General features: G+C 41.8%; 1 protein-coding gene across 1 annotated transcript; it reads right to left on the reverse strand.

Annotated features, from left to right (window-relative positions):
• Positions 1–2,816: 2,816 nt before the first annotated feature.
• On the reverse strand, positions 2,817–8,055 carry LOC121539654 (serine/threonine/tyrosine-interacting protein A). The gene is made up of 11 exons (XM_041848322.2): positions 7,867–8,055; positions 7,354–7,386; positions 7,150–7,203; positions 6,379–6,476; positions 6,216–6,276; positions 6,078–6,114; positions 5,817–5,856; positions 5,621–5,671; positions 5,432–5,504; positions 5,146–5,239; positions 2,817–3,381 (listed from the first exon to the last, which is right to left on the reverse strand). Exons 1-11 carry the CDS (start codon positions 7,924–7,926, stop codon positions 3,308–3,310), a joined length of 675 nt encoding a protein of 224 aa, XP_041704256.1. The 5' UTR covers positions 7,927–8,055; the 3' UTR covers positions 2,817–3,307.
• Positions 8,056–20,738: the final 12,683 nt, after the last annotated feature.

Consider the following 20,738-nt stretch of genomic DNA (forward strand, 5'->3'; position numbering starts at 1 on the left):
TGCTCAGTCTGAAGCCATTAGGCTATGGGTTTCACAGCCCTATGATAATGATACAAGTCATATCAGCTTAAAAATGGTTTATTTACAACCTATGGGGTAAAAGATGTTGGGAATAGTGGTATAGAATATGTTTCTAAACTCTTCTACATTAATGTGGATGCTACCATGATTACGGATAATCCTGAATGAATCGTGAATAATGATGAGTGAGAAAGTTACAGAGGCATAAATATCATACCCCCTAAAAAAAGCTAACCTACCCTGTTATTGTAATGGTGAGAGGTTAGCATGTCTTGGGGGTATGATATTTGTGCGTCTGTAACTTTCTCATTCATCATTATTCACAATTCATTCAGGATTATCTGTAATCATGGTAGCATCCACATTAATGTAGAAGTGTTTATAAAAAATATGATATTCTTATTTACAACAAGTGACTCCAAAATGACACAGTACATTGTTTACCATTCATTTCTATTGGGCAAAAAATAATCAGATGAAAACACCCTCAAATTAAAGCTGACAGTCTGCACTGTAACCTCATAGTCATTGTATCATTTCAAATCCAAAGTGCTGCAGTACAGAAAGAAAACAACATAAGATGTGTCACTGTCCCAATACTTTTGGAGCTTACTGTATCTGCAGGCTGTACATACTGTAAATTGTTACCAATAAGGTTAACATGAAAGACAAATTGCCTCAAACACAAGGGACCGCGACGGCATGAATAGGCCTGTTTTGTTGGCTTTCTATGAATCTCTGAGACAAGTCTGGCGCTAACAACTATGAGAAAAACAACCTACCATCTCTTCAAAGTATTTGCCATCTGCCCAGAGCACAGCGTTTGTGAAATGGAGGATGGGGAGAAGAAACATGGTATGGGATATACAGACACGAAAGATGGTGTAGATCCTCCTACAAAACATAACTCTCATTCATTTTCACAAAACACTACGCTAAAACTGCAGAAGAAAGTTTCTCTACAGTATTTTATCTTCACTTTCACTCTCTCTAAACATTCTGAAAGGTAGCAGAGAGTTTGATGGTCTGATAAATCAGGAGACAAGGGGTTTGTTTGATTGAAGTCCTAATCCCAACACCTAAGTGTTTTGAACAGACTACAACATAGCCTGGGTACCTAACTGTTTCAGCATTCAAGTGCTGCTGTATAATTACTGTACCAGGACCAGACAACGGAACAGAAACAGACTGGCAGGCACCCAGGCTTACTGCCTAACCCCAACATACTGTACCTCTCAATTTTAATCTTGGGGAGACAGAGGCAGCATCAACAACATGGAGCCACACTCAGGCAGAGTCCACATACTGTATCTTTATACGCAAGTATAAACACCATGGGACCACGCAGCCGTCATACCGCTCAGGAAGGAGACGCGTTCTGTCTCCTAGAGATTAACGTACTTTGGTGCGAGAAGTGCAAATCAATCCCAGAACAACAGCAAAGGACCTTGTGAAGATGCTGGAGGAAACAGGTACAAAAGTATCTATATCCACAGTAAAACAAGTCCTATATCGACATAACCTGAAAGTCTGATCAGCAAGGAAGAAGCCACTGCACCAAAACCACCATAAAAAAGCCAGACTACGGTTTGCAACTGCACATGGGGACAATGATCGTACTTTTTGGAGAAATGTCCTCTGGTCTGATGAAACAAAAATAGAACTGTTTGGCCATCGTTATGTTTGGAGGAAAAAGGGGGTACCTTGCAAGCCGAAGAACACCATTCCAACCATGAAGCACGGGGGTGGCAGCATCATGATGTGGGGGTGCATTGCTGCAGGAGGTATTGGTGCACTTTATAAAATAGATGGCATCATGAGGAAGGAAAATTATATGGATATATTGAAGCAACATCTCAAGACATCAGTCAGCAAGTTAAAGCTTGGTCGCAAATGGGTCTTCCAAATGGACAATGACCCCAAGCATACTTCCAAAGTTGTGGCAAAATGGCTTAAGAACAACAAAGTCAAGGTATTGGAGTTGCCATCACAAAGCCCTGACCTCAATCCTATAGAACATTTGTGGGCAGAACTGAAAAAGCGTGTGTGAGCAATGAGGCCTACAAACATGACTCAGTTACACCAGCTCTGTCAGGAGGAATGGGCCAAAATTCACCCAACTTATTGTGGGAATCTTGTGGAAGGCTACATGAAACGTTTGACCCAAGTTAAACAATTTAAAGGCAATGCTACCAAATACTAATTGAGTGCATGTAAACTTCTGACCCACTGTGAATGTGATGAAATAAAAGCTTAAATAAATCATTCTCTCTACTATTATTCTGACATTTCACATTCTTAAAATAAAGTGGTGATCCTAACTGACCTAAAACAGGGAATGTTTACTAGGATTAAATGTCAGGAGTTGTGAAAAACTGAGTTTAAATGTATTTGGCTAAGGTGTATGTCAACTTCTGACTTCAACTGTAGCTACAGTACATTTGGTATGAAGATATGATCAAAGAATTGCCATTTATTTTTATGTGGGGTAAATTAAATGTAATTGTAGTGCAAGCTTATTTATTCAACCGTAAGTTTTTTTCAGTTTAGTTTCATAATTAGTCTTGACAACTGGGGACATTTGTATTTGATCATTTATTTATAAGAATAAATTATGTAAAATGCAAATAAATTATTTTTAACATTCCACTGGTTGTTACTTTGTCTATTTGTCAAAATAATAAAATCTGAGACTTATAATATTTGGGCACATTAGCTTAGTTATTTTATTCCCCACTTTTTCTTGAACTTCCATAAGTGTTAAGTTGATCATCAAGAAATGACAGTACAACAGACATGTTAGCCGTCTGTTTATTGAGCAGTGGGTCGTAATTCTCTGGCAAGCTTTTTTCTCTCCATTTCATTTAAATACCATCACATTTTAAGCCTGATCTCTGTCCAACATTCCCAATTCCCAAATATGGGCCTCCATCTCTCCCATAAGGCATTGACTTTCTATCACTGTCCCTTACGCCAACTGCCCCCTTCTGGCGAGAAATAATAATTCAAGTATCAAAAGTGCATTATTGCAATACTGTCCCGCTGAAAATGCAAAATGCTTTAAATACTATAAAACTGCAAAAAACCTCATCAGTGCATACAGCAAATAATAATAAGTCACTTATGAAACTGTACCCCTCTCCCTTTGGTCTCAGACGTCAGGAAGCTAACCCAATTCCCCACCCCCACCCTTTAGAAAAGTTGAAATATTAACATTTTTAATCCCAATAAAAATGTTAAAAAAGACTGCACTGTATGCGAAGACACTGCTCTCTGCATAATAAGCCTATCCGTTCTGCGCAGCAGTGACCTGCATTCCCCCGAAGTCCTCGTCTTCCTCCAGGCTTCGTTTCAGGCTGCCTGCGAAGTACAGACATTCACAGGGTCAAACATCCAGAAATAAAGAGAGGGAAAGATAGTGGTGACTGATGGTGAACTTAAAAGGGATACTTCGGTATTTTGGATAATTTCAATTCTATGTCTCTCCGTGCAGTTTGAAAGAAATTGAAGGTAGCATATTGTTAGCTTAGCACAATTGCTGGAAGTCTCCATTAAGTACTAGCCAGCAGGGAAATAGACCTAACTACTCCAAAGCTGGGTGGTTGGTCATTTATAGTCTTACAAAGCTATAAATAGTCATTCATATTTTATACATTTTACTGATAATCGTAAGAAGCAGAAATCTTCCATCCACTTCCTCATTCTGCCCCGTTGTCTCATAGAGATCGCAATGGTGCATCTGTCCCATCATGGCACCTGAGAGCGCATGGGCAACGCCATTGACAGATGCCATAATGGGACAGATACAACGTTGTGATCTCTATACGACAGAATGAGTAAGTCGATAGAATCTTGTTTCTTACGTTGAACAGTAAAATGTACACATTTACAAAATATCGATGACTATGCATAGCTTTGTAAGACTATAAACGACCAACCACCCAGCTTTGAAGTAGTTAGGTGTCTTTCCCTGCTTTTGACATGTGCTGGCTAGTCCTTACTGGAGACTTCCAGCAATTGAACTAAGCTAACGAAATGTTACCTTCAACTTCCTTTAAACTGCACACAGACCCATGAAAATGGTATCTGCGAGTTTGTCTGAATCCGGGTAAGTAGGAAATTATCCAAAATACTGAAGTATCCCTTTACTAAACTTTGTGTAAACACCTGAATTTCATGGGAAAGAACCACTTGTCTTTGGGCACTATTGAGAGCATTAATTCTGCTCAGTTGCTGATCAACTTCTTTAAATGCATGTTGTAACACGGGGATAAAAGTTGAGCCTACATGTCGACTGCATAAACCACATGATTGGAGGGCATGCCGTTTTTGATCGAAGCGCTGCAAGTCTCTGTAGTTGCTCCTCACCCACTGCAGCCATTATGGGAAGCACAATTGTCCCCCAATCATTAGGGTGTTTAGCTTGACCTACGTGAACCTGAATAATTTTTGCCACCATTTATAAGCTATAGTGCTCCCATATACTCAACTGTCAGACCGCGGTCGGGCTTCAACCCCTGGTATCATATAAACACACATCAGACATGGAAAAATGTGTAGAATTTCAGGAAATTAGCTTTAAAACCGCAAGAAAATTATCTGACCCACGCAAAATGTGTAGAATTGCGGCAAATTAGCTTTAAAAATGTTAATTTCTAGAGGGGTGTGAACAGGTTGGGTCGCATGGGTTGTGAGGTGGGGGTTTGTTACTACGCCGATAAAAGACGATATCCATCCGGACCTTTGCCACCTAGGAAATTTGTGTGATCGGAACCTTCTCAAATAGTACTTGAGTACCCCTGCTATAGCGGATCCAAATGAATATGATATTTAGTTAATGTGTTGTTGGACAATATAGGGTGGTAGAGAAGAGTTTGTGACATTCTAACTAAAACCTCTTATGAACAACGGTAGCTATTTTGACACTGCCATGAGCGTTGCGGTTGGAAAACCACTAAATGTGTTGTCTGTACGTAAGAACCTCCGCTGACTGCAATCGACTACTTTCTAGGCCGTTGGTAAGTCATCTCAAATGCACCCACGGTGAAACAGACGTGTATGGCAAGCGTGGAATGAGCCTAGATTCCTGTAACTGTCACCTGAATGCAAGATGCACACACTGACCTGGCATTCCAGCATGCAGGGAGAACGATCTGCCCAGCTGTATTGGTGACATCATCTTGATGGTTAGTTTAGCAGAGTAGATCGCTTCATATTCCTAGAAAACACGTCATCAAGAGATGGAGAGCGCAGCATTACAAACCCTTCAGACAGAAATGTCTTGTATCAAGCAGACATCTGCCACTTTTGTCATGTTGACCCCCATTGAATATGCCTCATGTAATTTTTCTATCTCAGTGGTCAGAGCTGTTTGAAAGATGAGTTCACGACCTAATACAGAGGACCCTACCTGTAATTGATGCACAAAGCCCACGTTAGGGTTGATGCAGAATCTCCTCTCCTGAACGTGGCTGAAAGCATCCCTGTAGAAGAACCAGCAAATTTTCAGCAGGACATTGTACGAGATATTTGGTCACCATGCATCTGGACAGTGTCTATGCAATAAATGAAGCCTGCTTGGTTTGTTGAATGGTCTTACCTGTACTTTATGCCAAATGTCTCCATAAGGTATGCAATAACTAAGGCAGCGCTGAAAGGAGAAGACAATAATTGTGATTGAGAGTGATACTTGTCTAACAGGAAGATCAATATCAATAGACAAGCAGGCAAGAAGAGTATTTTCAAACATTATGGATCTGTTCAAAATCAAATCTATAACATGAGATGTGACCAACCTTCTTGATATCCCTGCGTTTCCATGAACTAGTACCTTTCCTATGTGAACAAGACAAGGACAGAGTCAAGATATATTTCCCTGAAGAGTTCAAAAGTACTGTATAGTAGTGTATCGCAAAATCCAACAATTCTCCAGGTGCAGGGTACAAGAATTGTAACATTGAAGTAAAAGAAGTACCTGCACACTGTTGTATGCACACAGTTTGTTGCAACTAAATTCTAAAGACAATATTCTATTCAATTAAAGAAATTCTTATTACCTCCACTGGCTAAACAGCCATCAATAAATTCTTTTGTCTGTGAAGAGAGAAAAAATATAAATATGTAGGCCTTTGACAATAACAGGGCAGACTGCAATACTATGTAACATTATCCACCACACTCATGCTGAAACTCACCATAGGGAAATATCTAATCATGTTTTCCACAGGATTGTCGGCAATATCTAAAACGAGGTATCTGAAAACAGAAGAAAGCAGGCCACATGAATTAGTTGATTTAAGTGAGAGATGTCATTGGGTTTCAAACACATCAAGTACCGGTTCTCAGTTTGTCTCTTACCTAAATTTATGTGGGAAGTTGGGCTTTATAAAATTGGCCTCGATATCCTGGCGGACACACACTACGTGGGTTATCCCCTGTCTTTCAAGGACGGAAAGCTAAAAGAGAACACAAGGGTTGAGTTAACAAGATTGTAGAATCTCAAAAAGTGATTTTATAGTCCCGGTTTCCCAAAAGCATCTCTCTAGGAGCTGATCCGTCATTAGTATTGTGGAATAATTCTAATTTCAAGGTAACATTTGAATGGAGAAAGCTGAATAGAGAGCAGCGCTGCCTTTCTTTCGATCCTATCAGTATCAACACATGCTCCAACAACGCACTTAACTAACATTCTCTCAGCGTTGTGTTTTTCAGCCGTTTTAGGATCGTTAAAACACTTGTAAGCCTAAGTTCCATCGCTATCAGAAAACCAAGCCCAGGACCTTCAATGTTTCGATGACCAACGTAGAGGGCCGGTGTGGATGCTGGCTTTTGTTCCAGCCAAGCAGAAACACACCAGCTTCTAGTAATCAACTAAACCTAGTCTTCAGTCAATACTTTGATTGGTTGAATCAGGGGTGTAATCATTACGCCAATTCTGTTGCAAAACGTTTCATCTGTTGCAAATGAGCGTTACTATTGGACAAATTTGGGTAGTTCCCTCACAGTTTCGTTCCGTTTGGTTCTTAAACAGTAAAAGGTTTCCACTTGACTGATCTGGAACAAATGCCTGCACCCACACCTGCCCTCAGCAGATAGCCACCCCAGTCGATTTACGGTATACCAAATTACCTTGCTTTTCATTGCAGCTGAGTAGGGACCTAAAAACAGGCCTGGTAGAATTTCCTAAAACAATGGAGAAACAGGTTTTAGGTACATCATTATGAGATTCCATGATTTAGCTACTATGGCCAATATGACTCAGCAGCAGTCACTTCTGGTGCCCCTTACAATAATTCCACTTTGGGGACAAAAAGGGCAGTTAGCTAACGTTACCTGCATTTCTCTTCTCATTGGATACGCCCAGTCCTGAGGAAAAGATCAGAAAATCAATAGAATATGTTAACTGACTGGCTAGCGCTCTGCATAAATAGTCACTGCAGTCACCAAACCTAAATCGCCGGTCAGTAGTCATCTGCCACAATATACCCCTGCCTGGATGTCTTGTAGCGAGCATAAGCTACACTTGCCAATGGGACAGCTGAACTCTTTCGACTGGCGATATTTGGCTAGCAAACTAGCTAGTTAAATTAGTTAGCTAGGTAGCTAACGGAACACATCTAATTTGATCAGAAATATGATACGAGAGCATTTGAAAAATGCTTCAGACATGATTACATTTAGCTAAAAGTCAAATTTAGAGAGTGAGATAGATGACATGTTATTAGACTAAGTTATTCATGCTGTTTTTGCGTATGCTAGCAAGTTAGCTAACTTGTTCATGACATTAGCTAGCTAAACAGAAAGATGTAGCTAGCTAGCTGCGTTAGCTTGCATACTAGCGCTTACCAATAGATTATCCTTTGCCGAAGGAAGGGACGGGAACTGAAGTTTATTCTCCTCGTCCATGATGCAGTGTACTCGGGCGAACGTGGCCTAGGCCTGTCGCACGATTTTGGTGGTTTGCTAAGTATACAATTGCAGGAGTTTGTTTTGAGGTTGCATATACATGTCCGCCATGGTGCTCCTTCGGAAGGAGTCACGTGACCAGAGACAGTAACGTCATAAATTACGTAGATTTCGGTCGTCACTAGTTACCACAGCCACACAGTCATAAACCACGCCCATTTCTACAATGTATCTTATTAAAATGGGATTTTAAACCTAACCACAATGCTACTAACCTTATGCCTAACAATAAACTTAAATTAAGACCAAAAATTTTTGTTTTCATGGTAACTAGTGGAAACCATTCTTCTTTTTCTTCGGTCGTGTTTTAGGGCAGACTACAGATGTGTATTGTCGCCCACTACTGTATGCGGAAAATTCAAAAAGGTTCCGGGCTATCTGCGATCATTGGGACGTCCATACCCCATTGAAGTTTAAATTTAAAAGGGTTAAGATTAGGGTTAGGTTTATGGTTAGGGTAAGGGTAGGGGTTTAGGGTAGGGATGTCCCAAGGATTCCGGATAGCACTGACCAATAAAAAAGGGGAAATCCAAAACTTAAAAGGGAATTCACTCAAATGTCCTAAAAAAAACTAAATAAATAACAAAAACGAAAAACCCTCAGTCTGTCAAAATACACTCACTGCTTGACAAAGTGGGCACTGCTTACAGGGCGGCATCAGCGCTCACCTAAAAAGCCCCTACGCCAGTGGTTGAGAGAATTTGTCATTGTTTTTGGGCAGAATTATGTGAGGTTTTATGTTGTTGGAGGTGAGTCTTCGTCAGTTTGGCTCAGAAAATGCCGCCCTTGTCAATCTGACGCCGTAAGCGGCCGCCTAATCCTGCCTAATGAGCGGCCCGGCCCTGGTTCAGCTGCAGATACAATGATATTGATATTTCTTGAGTTCTTATCCACTTCTGCAGTTTATCACCATAGCAATACATGCCAAAATATCCCCTTTCTTCATGACAAGGGTATCTGGATCCTGCACCTTGCAAACAGCACCCACAGCACTGGACTGCAGTGTCTCCACAGCAACCAAACCACTAGAACATTCTTTAACTTTTTCTGATGCCTCAGCATTGGAGAAATGCTGAACAGCATTTATCCTAGCAATCTCTGCCTCCACCCTTACAGGACATTCAGGGAACACATGTGCATAGCCACAGCACCCCCTGATATTTTTTTTTATTATTCTCACAAAAGTAGTGCACTGGGCCTTTACTACTCCAGTATGAGCAGACCAAAATAGCCATCAGCAGCACGGGGACAAAACATTTTCAGCACTCCCACCCTTAAACATCTTCCAGCGGCCATGCTCATGTGCATGCTTCCCACCACAATTGCGATATTCAACGCCATCTTCCGCAACAAAATAATCACTCAAGTCATACTCGCTGCAAACACTTGACACATGCCCAAATGCTTTGCAGTTGGAACACTGCAGTAACCTGGGGACAAATGCCCTCACAGGGTAATTCACATATCCCATCTTGACATGTGTAAGGAGCGACTCCTCATAAAATAACAGTAATACAGACGTACTCTCTATCTTCTTTCCATTTAAAATAAGCATCAATCGTCAAGCCCCAAGTACACTCCAGACATTTTCATCTTGGTCTTCTCAGTCCCAACTTCCACAGAGACTCCAGAAAAAACACCCTTGATTGGTGCCCTGCTCCGAAGGCAGTCACCTCTTTCTCCTTGATTCTGGCGAGGCGCAACACATGCTCCTTTTGTTCTGCCGACACACAAAAATGGGAATTCCAGTTCTTGTCAGCCTCTCAGATTCCACAGTACCCAACACTGAAATGAGTCCTGCAGTGGATAATACCCACTCCATTGAGATAAGAAGTGAAAACAGTCTGTGTGCTGTATGTTTGAGTATCTGTGTGTGCAGATCTGAAATCCTGCAAGGAGCTCAATACAATTCCATCATTTTCAGATAGCTTGAATTAAAGCTGGAATGTTTTTCTGCGTTGTCCTGAAGCCCAATCCACAAGCAGAGACCAGACTCACCTGTACCCAGCTGTATGTCCATGAAGAGTGACCAGTCTATGCCTATAGAATTCAGACAGAAAGCCTTTCCTACAAAACAAGGGTAAATTCCCATGCATATCTTTTTTTGGTGGGGAGCATGACATTTTATTATACTTCCCAGCTAACAAAATTGCGTTCCAGGACGTGACCACAAAGTTATTTTAGTCCCCACATAAGTCATAATAACGTTATTGTGAAACTTACAGACGATGTTCAAAAATGTATTTCTATCATTCCGATTGTAACGTCATATGAAGACAAACCATAGCTCTAAATGTAACGTCATGAAATGTTCCTAGGATATCTCCAAAATAACATGATATTCAGAACCTTTCATGGACTACCAAGTAACGTTTTTAATGTTCCCATGATGTCTGTATAGCGACCTGATATTTATAACCTCTATAATACTTATTAGAAACGTTATGAATGTGCCTATATTGTCCCAAAAGGGCTATGACATTCAGTACCTCTGGAAGACTTAAGGGGAATGTTACAAATGTCTCAGTTACGTTCCTTGTTAGCTGGGTTGATACATTTTACGAGTTCGCTGTCTATGAAAAAGCCAGCGAAGTTTAGGGGTGGAGAACATTACCTCTACATAATAGCATAAAATGTAACATAAAGTAATTACAATTGAAATGACAAATAGAAATCATAGAACACTGTCAGAGGAAAAATACACTATTGCTAAATCTAAAAGAGGGTGACTTGACATCACATTTAACAAAAAGGCATGATATTCTTTGTTTTGTGGTTTAACTAATGTTCATGTTATGTTTTTGACAGGGCCCAGCATGAGAGATCGGACTCACCTGTACCTAGCTGTGTGTCCATGAAGACTGCCTATAGAATTCAGACAGAAAGCCTTTCCTACAAAACAAGGGTACCTTTCCATGCGTATCTTTTTTTTGTGGGGAGGGTGACATTTTATTCTACTTTGCACATTATTCTCTCTACAGTACTCTATGGCAGGGTTTCCCAAACTCGGTCCTGGGGCCCCCCCGGGTGCAAGTTTTTGTTTTTGTCTTAGATTCAAATAATCAAAGCTTGATGATGAGTTGGTTATTTGTGGCCAAAGCATAAATTGGAGAAACAGACTGTTTCAACGATTTTTTCATGTTGTATGATGTAAAAGCAGATATTTAACATAACTAAAATGTTCTGCATTGTTGGGAAGGGCCCGTAAGTAAGCATTTCATTGTTAGTCTACACCTGTTGTTTACGAAGCATGTGACGAATACAATTTGATTTGATTTTTTGGAAGGAAAAATATTTCAATCATATTGTTTGTAATTAATTATAGGTAATATTTCATAGAAATCTGGAAACACTGGGAAGTTACTTTAAATGTAACAATATTATTTACATTTACATCATTTAGCAGACGCTCTTATCCAGAGCGACTTACAGTAGTGAGTGCATACATTTCCATATTTGTTCGTACTGGTCCCCGTGGGAATTGAACCCACAACCCTGGCGTTGCAAGTGCCATGCTCTACCAACTGAGCCACACGGTTGAAATGGCACACAGATATCAAAACACTATCAAATGGAAAATACCCTATTATTAATCTGAAAGAGAGTGACTTGACATCACATTTGGGGGCGATTCCACGGCAGGATAGCCCGGAAATATATTTGGTAACTCAGACTGTTCTGCCAATTTTCACATGGAAACATCATTAGGAGGAAGGATGTTTGACATGCTTTTGACATTTGTATCACAAGCAATTTTTGGATGAAAGTGGCCCTTTTTAGACCTACATGCCTCCTGTAAGAACCTATGATCCATGAACCATACATGATACGTACAACATCCACCTTATAGTGTTGTAATGTAGATGCAGGGAGTCAGGATGCAGGTGCAGTTGGAGAGTTTAATATAAACGAATACGTAACGATACAAAAAAAAGGAATGCGTCTGAACATGGAAACAGAGACAATAACTCCTGATGGGAAATAACAACTGAGTGCTATACAGTTGAAGTCGGAAGTTTACATACACTTAGGTTGGAGTCATTATAACTCGTTTTTCAACCACTCCGCACATTTCTTGTTAACAAACTATAGTTTTGGTAAGTCGGTTAGGATATCTACTTTGTGCATGACACAAGTAATTTTTCCAACAATTGTTTACAGACAGATTATTTCACTTATAATTCCCTGTATCACAATTCCAGTAGGTCAGAAGTTTACATACACGATGTTGACTGTGCCTTTAAACAGCTTGGAAAATTCCAGAAAATTCTGTCATGGCTTTAGAAGCTTCTGATAGGCTAATTGACATCATTTGAGTCAATTGGAGGTGTACCTGTGAATGTATTTCAAGGCCTACCTTCAAACTCAGTGCCTCTTTGCTTGACATCATGGGAAAATCAAAAGAAATCAGCCAAGACCTCAGAAAAAAAGTTGTAGACCTCCACAAGTCTGGTTCATCCTTGGGAGCAATTTCCAAACGCCTGAAGGTACCACGTTCATCTATACAAACAATAGTATGCAAGTATAAACACCATAGGACCACGCAGCCGTCATACCGCTCAGGAAGGAGACGCGTTCTGTCTCCTAGAGATGAACGTACTTTGGTGCGAAAAGTGCAAATCAATCCCAGAACAACAGCAAAGGACCTTGTGAAGATGCTGGAGGAAGCAGGTACAAAAGTATCTATATCCACAGTAAAACGAGTCCTATATCGACATAACCTGAATGGCCGCTCAGCAAGGAAGAAGCCACTGCTCCAAAACCGCCATAAAAAAGCCATACTATGGTTTGCAACTGCACATGGGGACAAAGATCATACTTTTTGGAGAAATGTCCTCTGGTCTGATGAAACAAAAATAGAACTGTTTGGCCATAATGACCATTGTGATGTTTAGAGGAAAAAGGGGTTACTTGCAGAAGAACACCATCCCAACCATTTGATGGTTTTTGCCACTGCACTTGAAGAAACTTTCAAAGTTCTTGAAATGTTCCGCATTGACTGACCTTCATGTCTTAAAGTAATGATGGACTATCGTTTCTCTTTGCTTATTTGAGCTGTTCTTGACATAATATGGACTTGGTCTTTTACCAAATAGGGCTATCTTCTGTATACCAACCCTACCTTGTCACAACACAACTGATTGGCTCAAACGTATTAAGATGGAAAGAAATTCCACAAATTAACTTTTAACAAGGCACACCTGTTAATTGAAATGCATTCCAGGTGACTACCTCATGAAGCTGGTTGAGAGAATGCCAAGTGTGTGCAAAGGGTGGCTACTTTGAATAATCTCAAATATAAAATGGAATTTGATTTGTTTAACACTTTTTGGATACTACATGATTCCATATATGTTATTTCATAGTGTTGATTTCTTCACTATTATTCTACAATGTAGAAAATAGTAAAAATTAAGAACGTAAAAAAAATAAAAAAAAGTTAAGGAACTCAGTCCGGCTTTCAACTTACTCTTGAAAGTTGTAATAGTAGAATGCACAAGGTGACATTTCTAAATTGGGTAGTGCATCATCAGTTCCTCTTGTCTTGTCAGTCATTGCATACCATAGAGAGCTATTTATAACTTGTCAGAAATGTCCAGATCAACTAGCCCATGTCAGCTAACGTTTTTTTAGCCCATAGATATAGTTTTTTGTCTCCCAAATTTCACATGAATACACATTAGACATGGCAAAATGTATAGAATTGCAAGAAAATTAGCTTTAAAAGTGTAACATTTTCTTTGTACCCCATGACAAAATATCTAGAATTGCAGGAAAAGAAGCTTGAAACCAGCAAAATTCTCTCCACCAACAAGAGGGGTGTGAACAGTTTGTGTCATGATCAGTGCTTGTGCCCTTGGAAATAGACATGGCGTGTGCGCGCGCAGGGGGTGCATGGGATGTTCCCCAATTGTATTTCTTTAAACTTTATTTAACAAATTCTTATTTACAATGACGGCCTACCAAAAGGCAAAAGGCCTCCTGAGGGGTCAGGGGCTGGGATTCAAAATAAAAATAGGACAAAACACACATCACAACAAGAGAAACACCACAACACTACATAAAGAGAGACCTAAGACAACAACACATCATGGCAGCAACACATGACAACACAGCATGGTAGCAACACATGACAACAACACGGTAACAACACAGTAACAACACAACATGGCAGCAGAACAACATGGTAGCAGCACAAAACATCATACAAACATTATTGGGCACAGACAACAGCACAAAGGGCAGGAAGGTACATCACGCGAAGCAGCCACAAGTGTCAGTGTCAGTAAGAATGTCCATGATTGAGTCTTTTAATGAAGAGATGGAGATAAAACTGTCCAGTTTGAGTGTTTTTTGCAGCTCGTTCCAGTCTCTAGCTGCAGCGAACTGAAAAGAGGAGCGACCCAGGGATGGGTGTGCTTTGGGGACCTTTAACAGAATGTGACTGGCAGAACGGGTGTTGTATGTGGAGGATGAAGGTTGCAGTAGGTATTTCAGATAGGGGGGAGTGAGGCCTAAGAGGGTTTTATAAATAAGCAACGGGTATACAGAGATGACTAGTTTACAGAGGAGTATAGAGTGCAGTGATGTGTCCTATAAGGAGCATTGGGGGCAAATTTGATGGCTGAATGGTAAAGAACATCTAGCCACTCGAGAGCACCCTTACCTGCCGATCTATAAATGACGTCTGCGTAATCTAGCATGGGTAGGATGGTCATCTGAATTAGGGTTCGTTTGGCAGCTGGGGTGAAAGAGGAGCGATTACGATAGAGGAAACCAAGTCAAGATTTAACCTTAGCCTGCAGCTTGGAAATGTGCTGAGAGAAGGACAGTCTACCTTCTAGCTATACTCCCAAGTACTTGTATGGGGTGACTACCTCAAGCTCTAAACCCTCAGAGATATTAACCACACCGGTGGGGAGAGGGGCATTCTTCTTACCGAACCACATGACCTTTGTTTTGGAGGTGTTCAGAACAAGGTTTGTTGTAGAGCGTTTAACACAAAATCCTGGGAGGGGCCAGCTGAGTATTAGACTGTATCATCTGCATATAAATGGATGAGAGAGCTTCCTACTGCCTGAGCTAGGTTGTTGATGTAAATTGAGAAGAGCGTGAGGCCTAGGATCGAGCTTTGGGGTACTCCCTTGGTGACATGTTCTGACTTTCTACACTGCACTCTTTGACAGAGGTAGATGCTGAAAGATGGGCCCAGAGTGAAAAGGTTTGTCAACCCCTGGGCTAAGGAACAAAAACACTGGACACTAGAGAATTGGGCTGTCCTGATGAATCTCAGTTCCTGCTGTTTCATGCTGATGGGAGGACTAGGGCAGGGATCATCAACTAGATTCAGCCGCGGGCCAATTTTTTTCTTGAGCAGATGGTCAGGGGGCCAAAACATACAATAATTACAAATAATTTGTAGACCGCAAGTAGACCGCAAGAAGCCCAAAGATAGCATTTGACCCTGGACTAGAGAATGGAGAAAACCACGAGTACATGCAACCACCAACAATGCAGGCTGGTGGTGGTGTGATGGTGTGGGGTGTGTTTTCATGGCACACATTAAGCCCCTTGATAAAAGTGGAGCAACGTTTGAATGCCACAGGATATCTGAACATCATTGCCAGTCAGGTGCATCCCTTCATGGCAGCAGTGTATCTATCAGCAGGATAATGCCCCATGCCACAAGGCTAGGATTGTCCAGGAATGGTTCCACGAACATGACAGTGAATTCAGCTTGCTGCAGTGGCCTGCCCAGTCACCAGATCTCAATCCAACTGACCATCTGTGGGATGAGATGGAACGAGCTATTCGGAGTAGAGATCCACTACCAGCCAACTTGACACAACTATACATTTACATTTACATTTAAGTCATTTAGCAGACGCTCTTATCCAGAGCGACTTACAGTTAGTGAATACATTTTTTTTTTTTTTTTATACTGGCCCCCCATAGGAATCGAACCCACAACCCTGGCGTTGCAAACGCCATGCTCTACCAACTGAGCTACATCCCTGCCGGCCATTCCCTCCCCTACCCTGGACAACGCTAGGCAAATTGTGCGCCGCCCATGAGTCTCCCGGTCGCGGCCGGCTGCGACAGAGCCTGGATTCGAACCAGGATCTCTAGTGGCACAGTTAGCACTGCGATGCAGTGCCTTAGACCACTGCGCCACTCAGGAGCTCACTATGGGAAGCATTGATGTCAACATGGGCCAGCATTCCTGTGGAACGCTTTTGACACCTTGTAGAGTCCATACCCCGATGAATTCAGGCTGTTCTGAGGGCAAAAGGGGGTGCAACTCAATATTAGGAAGGTGTTCCTAATGTTTTGTACACTCAGTATATGATAAGCAGTGTAGCAGCAGCGTATACAGTATGATGATTGTGAGTGGGTGTGCGTGTGTGTTGAGTCAATATAAATGTATCTGCATATTATGTGTGTGTGAGCAAATTATGAAGTAAGTGTTTGTGTGTGTGTTGGAGTGTCAGTGTGCGTGAGTGTGTTGGGCCCTGTGAGTGTGCATAGACAGTGCAAAAAGGGTCAACTCAGATAGTCCATGTATCCATTTTGTTAGCTATTTAGTTAGCTATTTAGCAGTCCTATGGCTTGGGTATGGAAGCTGTTCAGGAGCCTGTTGGTGTCGGACTTGATGCACCAGTACCGCTTGCTGTTCAGAATCAGAGAGATATTTGTTGTTGTTGATTTCACAAATTCAATCTGTGCCCAGTGGGAAGCCTCCACATCATGTGCCACATACCAGTGTTTTGTTGGATTTTAGCCACTGTTCTAGAGAGACTCATGGGTGAAGCAGGGCGTGGAGAACTGCCCAACACTCTGACTCAAATGCTCACACACTTCATCATATAAGAGTTTCTGGCTGCTTTATACGTGTTCCTCACATTCAACAACAGCAGCACAAATCCACTGGAGAAACAGAGATCCTTATCATGGACATCTACATCACCAGTCAGGTACAAATAAATCAATGACCAAATTATACAATAGTGCAATGAAGAAAACCTTACAGAGCAAGAATGGACACCTGGACCTGTTCCTCCGCTTCCTTCTGGGCCTCTCACTGGAGTCCAATCAAACTCTCCTATGCAGCTTACTGACACAGACAAGAAGGAGCTCACAGACGGGGACAGTCAAGCACATCAAAAAGAAGATCAGAGCGAATCCCTCTCCAGAGATGCACATCAATCTGGTCCACTGTCTGAATGAGCTGAATGACCATTCTCTGGTGAGGAAATCAAAACTTACCTGAGCTTAGGAAGTTTCTGAGAAGCCAAACTCTCACCTTGACAGTGTGGTCAGCTCTGGTCTTTGTGTTGCTGTCTTCAGGAGAGAACCTGGATGTGTTTGACCTGAAGAAATACTTTAGGTCAGATAATGGTCTTCTGGAGGCTGCTGCCAGCGGTCAAAGTCTCCAGAACAGTTCTGTGAGTACTTGAATAACTAATCCAATAGCTATTTCCCAGTTGAATACCACATAATAGATCTGTCTTGTTTAATTTTTTATTCATAACTAATTTAAATTATTTTGACATAGTTTCACTGTTTAGTTGTGTGACAATGACCTGCAGGATTCAGGAGTAAAGCTGCTCTCTGCTGGACTGGGGAGTACACACTGTAAACGGGAGACACTGAGGTAAGCTCTTTTGGGGTTTGTGAGATATCCAAACTACTGTATATTCCAACCTTAAATAAAGATGATTAGACACAAAGTTATTTTACTGAAGATATAAAAGGATTCAAAAGAATATCATAGCTGTGCCACTAGAGATCCTGGTTCGAGTCCAGGCTCTGTCACAGCCGGCCGCGACCGGGAGACCCATGGGGCGGCGCACAATTGGCCCAGCGTCGTCCAGGTTAGGGGAGGGTTTGGCCAGCAGGGATGTTCTTGTCCCATCGCACACTAGCGACTCCTGTGGCAGGCCGGGTACAGTGCACACTGACACGGTTGCCAGGTGTACGGTGTTTCCTCCGACACATTGGTGCGGCTGGCTTCCGGGTTAAGCGGGCATTGTGTCAAGAAGCAGTGCGGCTCGGTAGGGTTGTGTTTTGGAGGACGCACGGCTCTTGACCTTCGCCTCTCCCGAGTCCGTACGGGAGTTGCAGCGATGGGACAAGACTGTAACTACCAATTGGATACCACAAAATTGGGGAGAAAAAGGGGTAAAAAACTAAACATAAAAAATAATATAATATCAGTTACTCAGCTTTTGGTGGTTCTTAATTTTAAATAAACATATTTTTGCAGGTTGTCTGGTCACAGAGGAAGGCTGTGCTTCTCGGCCCTCACACCTGAGAGAGTTGGATCTGAGCTACAATCACCCAGGAGACTCCGGAGTGAAGCTGCTCTCTGCTGGACTGGAGGATCCACACTTTAAACTGGAGAAACTCAAGTAAATAATATATATGGGCGAGCTGAATTAATAATCTTTTTACAAATGTAATGTCTTATAATCATCTCATAATGATTCTGACTAACAGTCATTATTATAACAGCCATTTTGAGTCAATGACTCAACAATTTCCTACATAGACATAAATTATAATAAGCCTTATAATAGGATATCATAAATGCTTATGCATATAACAAGTATAATAATATACCTGGAGACTTGAAGTAAAAGTGTTACTGATTATACATTTTATTTTCTCCATCAGATGCCTGCAAGCTCACACTGGATCCAAACACAGCACACAGAACGCTCTCTCTGTCTGAGGGAAACAGAAAGGTGACACGGGGAAGCTATCAGCCATACAGTGCATTGGGAAAGTATTCAGACCCCTTCCCTATTTCCACATTTTGTTACCTTACAGCCTTATTCTAAAAATGATTAAATTATATGTTTTCCTCATCAATCTACACACAATACCCCATAATGACAAAGCAAAAACAGGTTTTCAGAAATGTTTGCTAATTATAAAAACAGAAATACCTTATTTACATAAGTATTCAGACCCTTTGCTATGAGACTCGAAATTGAGCTCAGGTGAATCCTGTTTCCATTGATCGGGTGAATCCTGTTTCCATTGAGATGTTTCTACAACTTGATTAGAGTCCACCTGTGGTAAATTCAATTGATTGGACATGATTTGGAAAGGCACAAACCTGTCTATATAAGGTCCCACAGTTGACAGTGCATGTCAGAGCAAACACCATGTCACGAGGTCAAAGGAATTGTCCGTAGAGCTCCGAGACAGGATTATGTCGAGGCACAGATCTGGGGAAGCGTACCAAAAAATGTCTGCAGCATTGAAGGTCCCCAAGAACGCAGTGGCCTCCATCATTCTTAAACGGAAGAAGTTTGGAACCACCAAGACTCTTCCTAGAGCTGGCCGCCCGGCCAAACTGAGCAATCATAGAAGAAGGGCCTTGGTCAGGGAGGTAACCAAGAACCCGATTGTCACTCTGACAGAGCTCCACAGTTCCTCTGTGGAGATGGGAAAACCTTCCAGAAGGACAACCATCTCTGCAGCACTCCACCAATCAGGCCTTTATGGTAGAGTGGCCAGACGGACGCCACTCCTCATTAAAAGGCACATGACAGCCCGTTTGGAGTTAGCCAAAAAGCACCTAAAGGACTCAGACCATGAGAAACAAGATTCTCTGGTCTGATGAAACCAAGATTGAACTCTTTGTCCTGAATGGCAAGCATCACGTCTGGAGGAAACCTGGCACCATCCCTACGGTGAAGCATGTTGGTGGCAGAATCATGCTGTGGGGATGTTTTTCAGCGGCAGAGACTGGGAGACTAGTCAGGATCGAGGAAAATATGAATGGAACAAAGTAGAGAGAGATCCTTGATGAAAACCTGCTCCAGAGCGCTTAGGACCTCAGACTGGGGCGAAGGTCCACCTTCCAACAGGACAGGCTTCGGGACAAGTCTGAATGTCCTTGAGTGGCCCAGCCAGAGCCCAGACTTGAACCCGATCTAACATCTCTGGAGAGACCTGAAAATAGCTGTGCAGCAACGCTCCCCATCGAACCTGACAGAGCCTGAGAGGATCTGCAGAGAAGAATGGGAGAAACTCCGCAAATACTGGTGTGCCAAGCTTGTAGCGTCATACCCAAAAATAATTGAGGCTATAATCGCTGCCAAAGGTGCTTCAACAAAGTACTGAGTAAAGGGTCTGAATACTTATGTAAATGTGAAAATATCTTCTTTTTTTTTTTTTTAGGACATTTGCATGTCATTATGGGTTATTGTGTGTAGATTGATGAGGAAAGAAAAACTATTTAATACATTTTAGAATAAGGCTGTAATGTAACAAAATGTGGAAAAAGTCAAGGGGTCTGAATACTTTCTGAATGCACTGTATCCTGGTCACCCAGAGAGATATGAGGTCTGGCCACAGGTGCTGTGTAGAGAAGGGTTGACTGGACGCTGTTACTGGGAGGCAGAGTGGAGTGGGACAGGGACTCTTTTAGGGGTGACATATAAAGGAAATAGCAGGACGGGAGAGGGGGTTAACTGAATGCTTGGAAATTAGGATAAGTCCTGGATTCTGCAATGCTCTGAGTACAGATACTCTGCCTGGCAGACTACCATACCTGCCCCCTCCTCCAACAGAATATGAGTGTATCTGGGCTGGCCAGTCGGCAGTCTGTCCTTCTACAGAGTCTCCTCTGACTCACTAACCCAACTGTACACATTCTACTCCACTTTCACTATGCCTCTCTACCCAGTGTTTCAGGTTGATAATTCATTGACTCTTTGCTATAATTGAATGATATT

Source organism: Coregonus clupeaformis, chromosome 34 (genome assembly GCF_020615455.1).
Source record: "Coregonus clupeaformis isolate EN_2021a chromosome 34, ASM2061545v1, whole genome shotgun sequence".
NCBI lineage: Eukaryota > Metazoa > Chordata > Actinopteri > Salmoniformes > Salmonidae > Coregonus > Coregonus clupeaformis.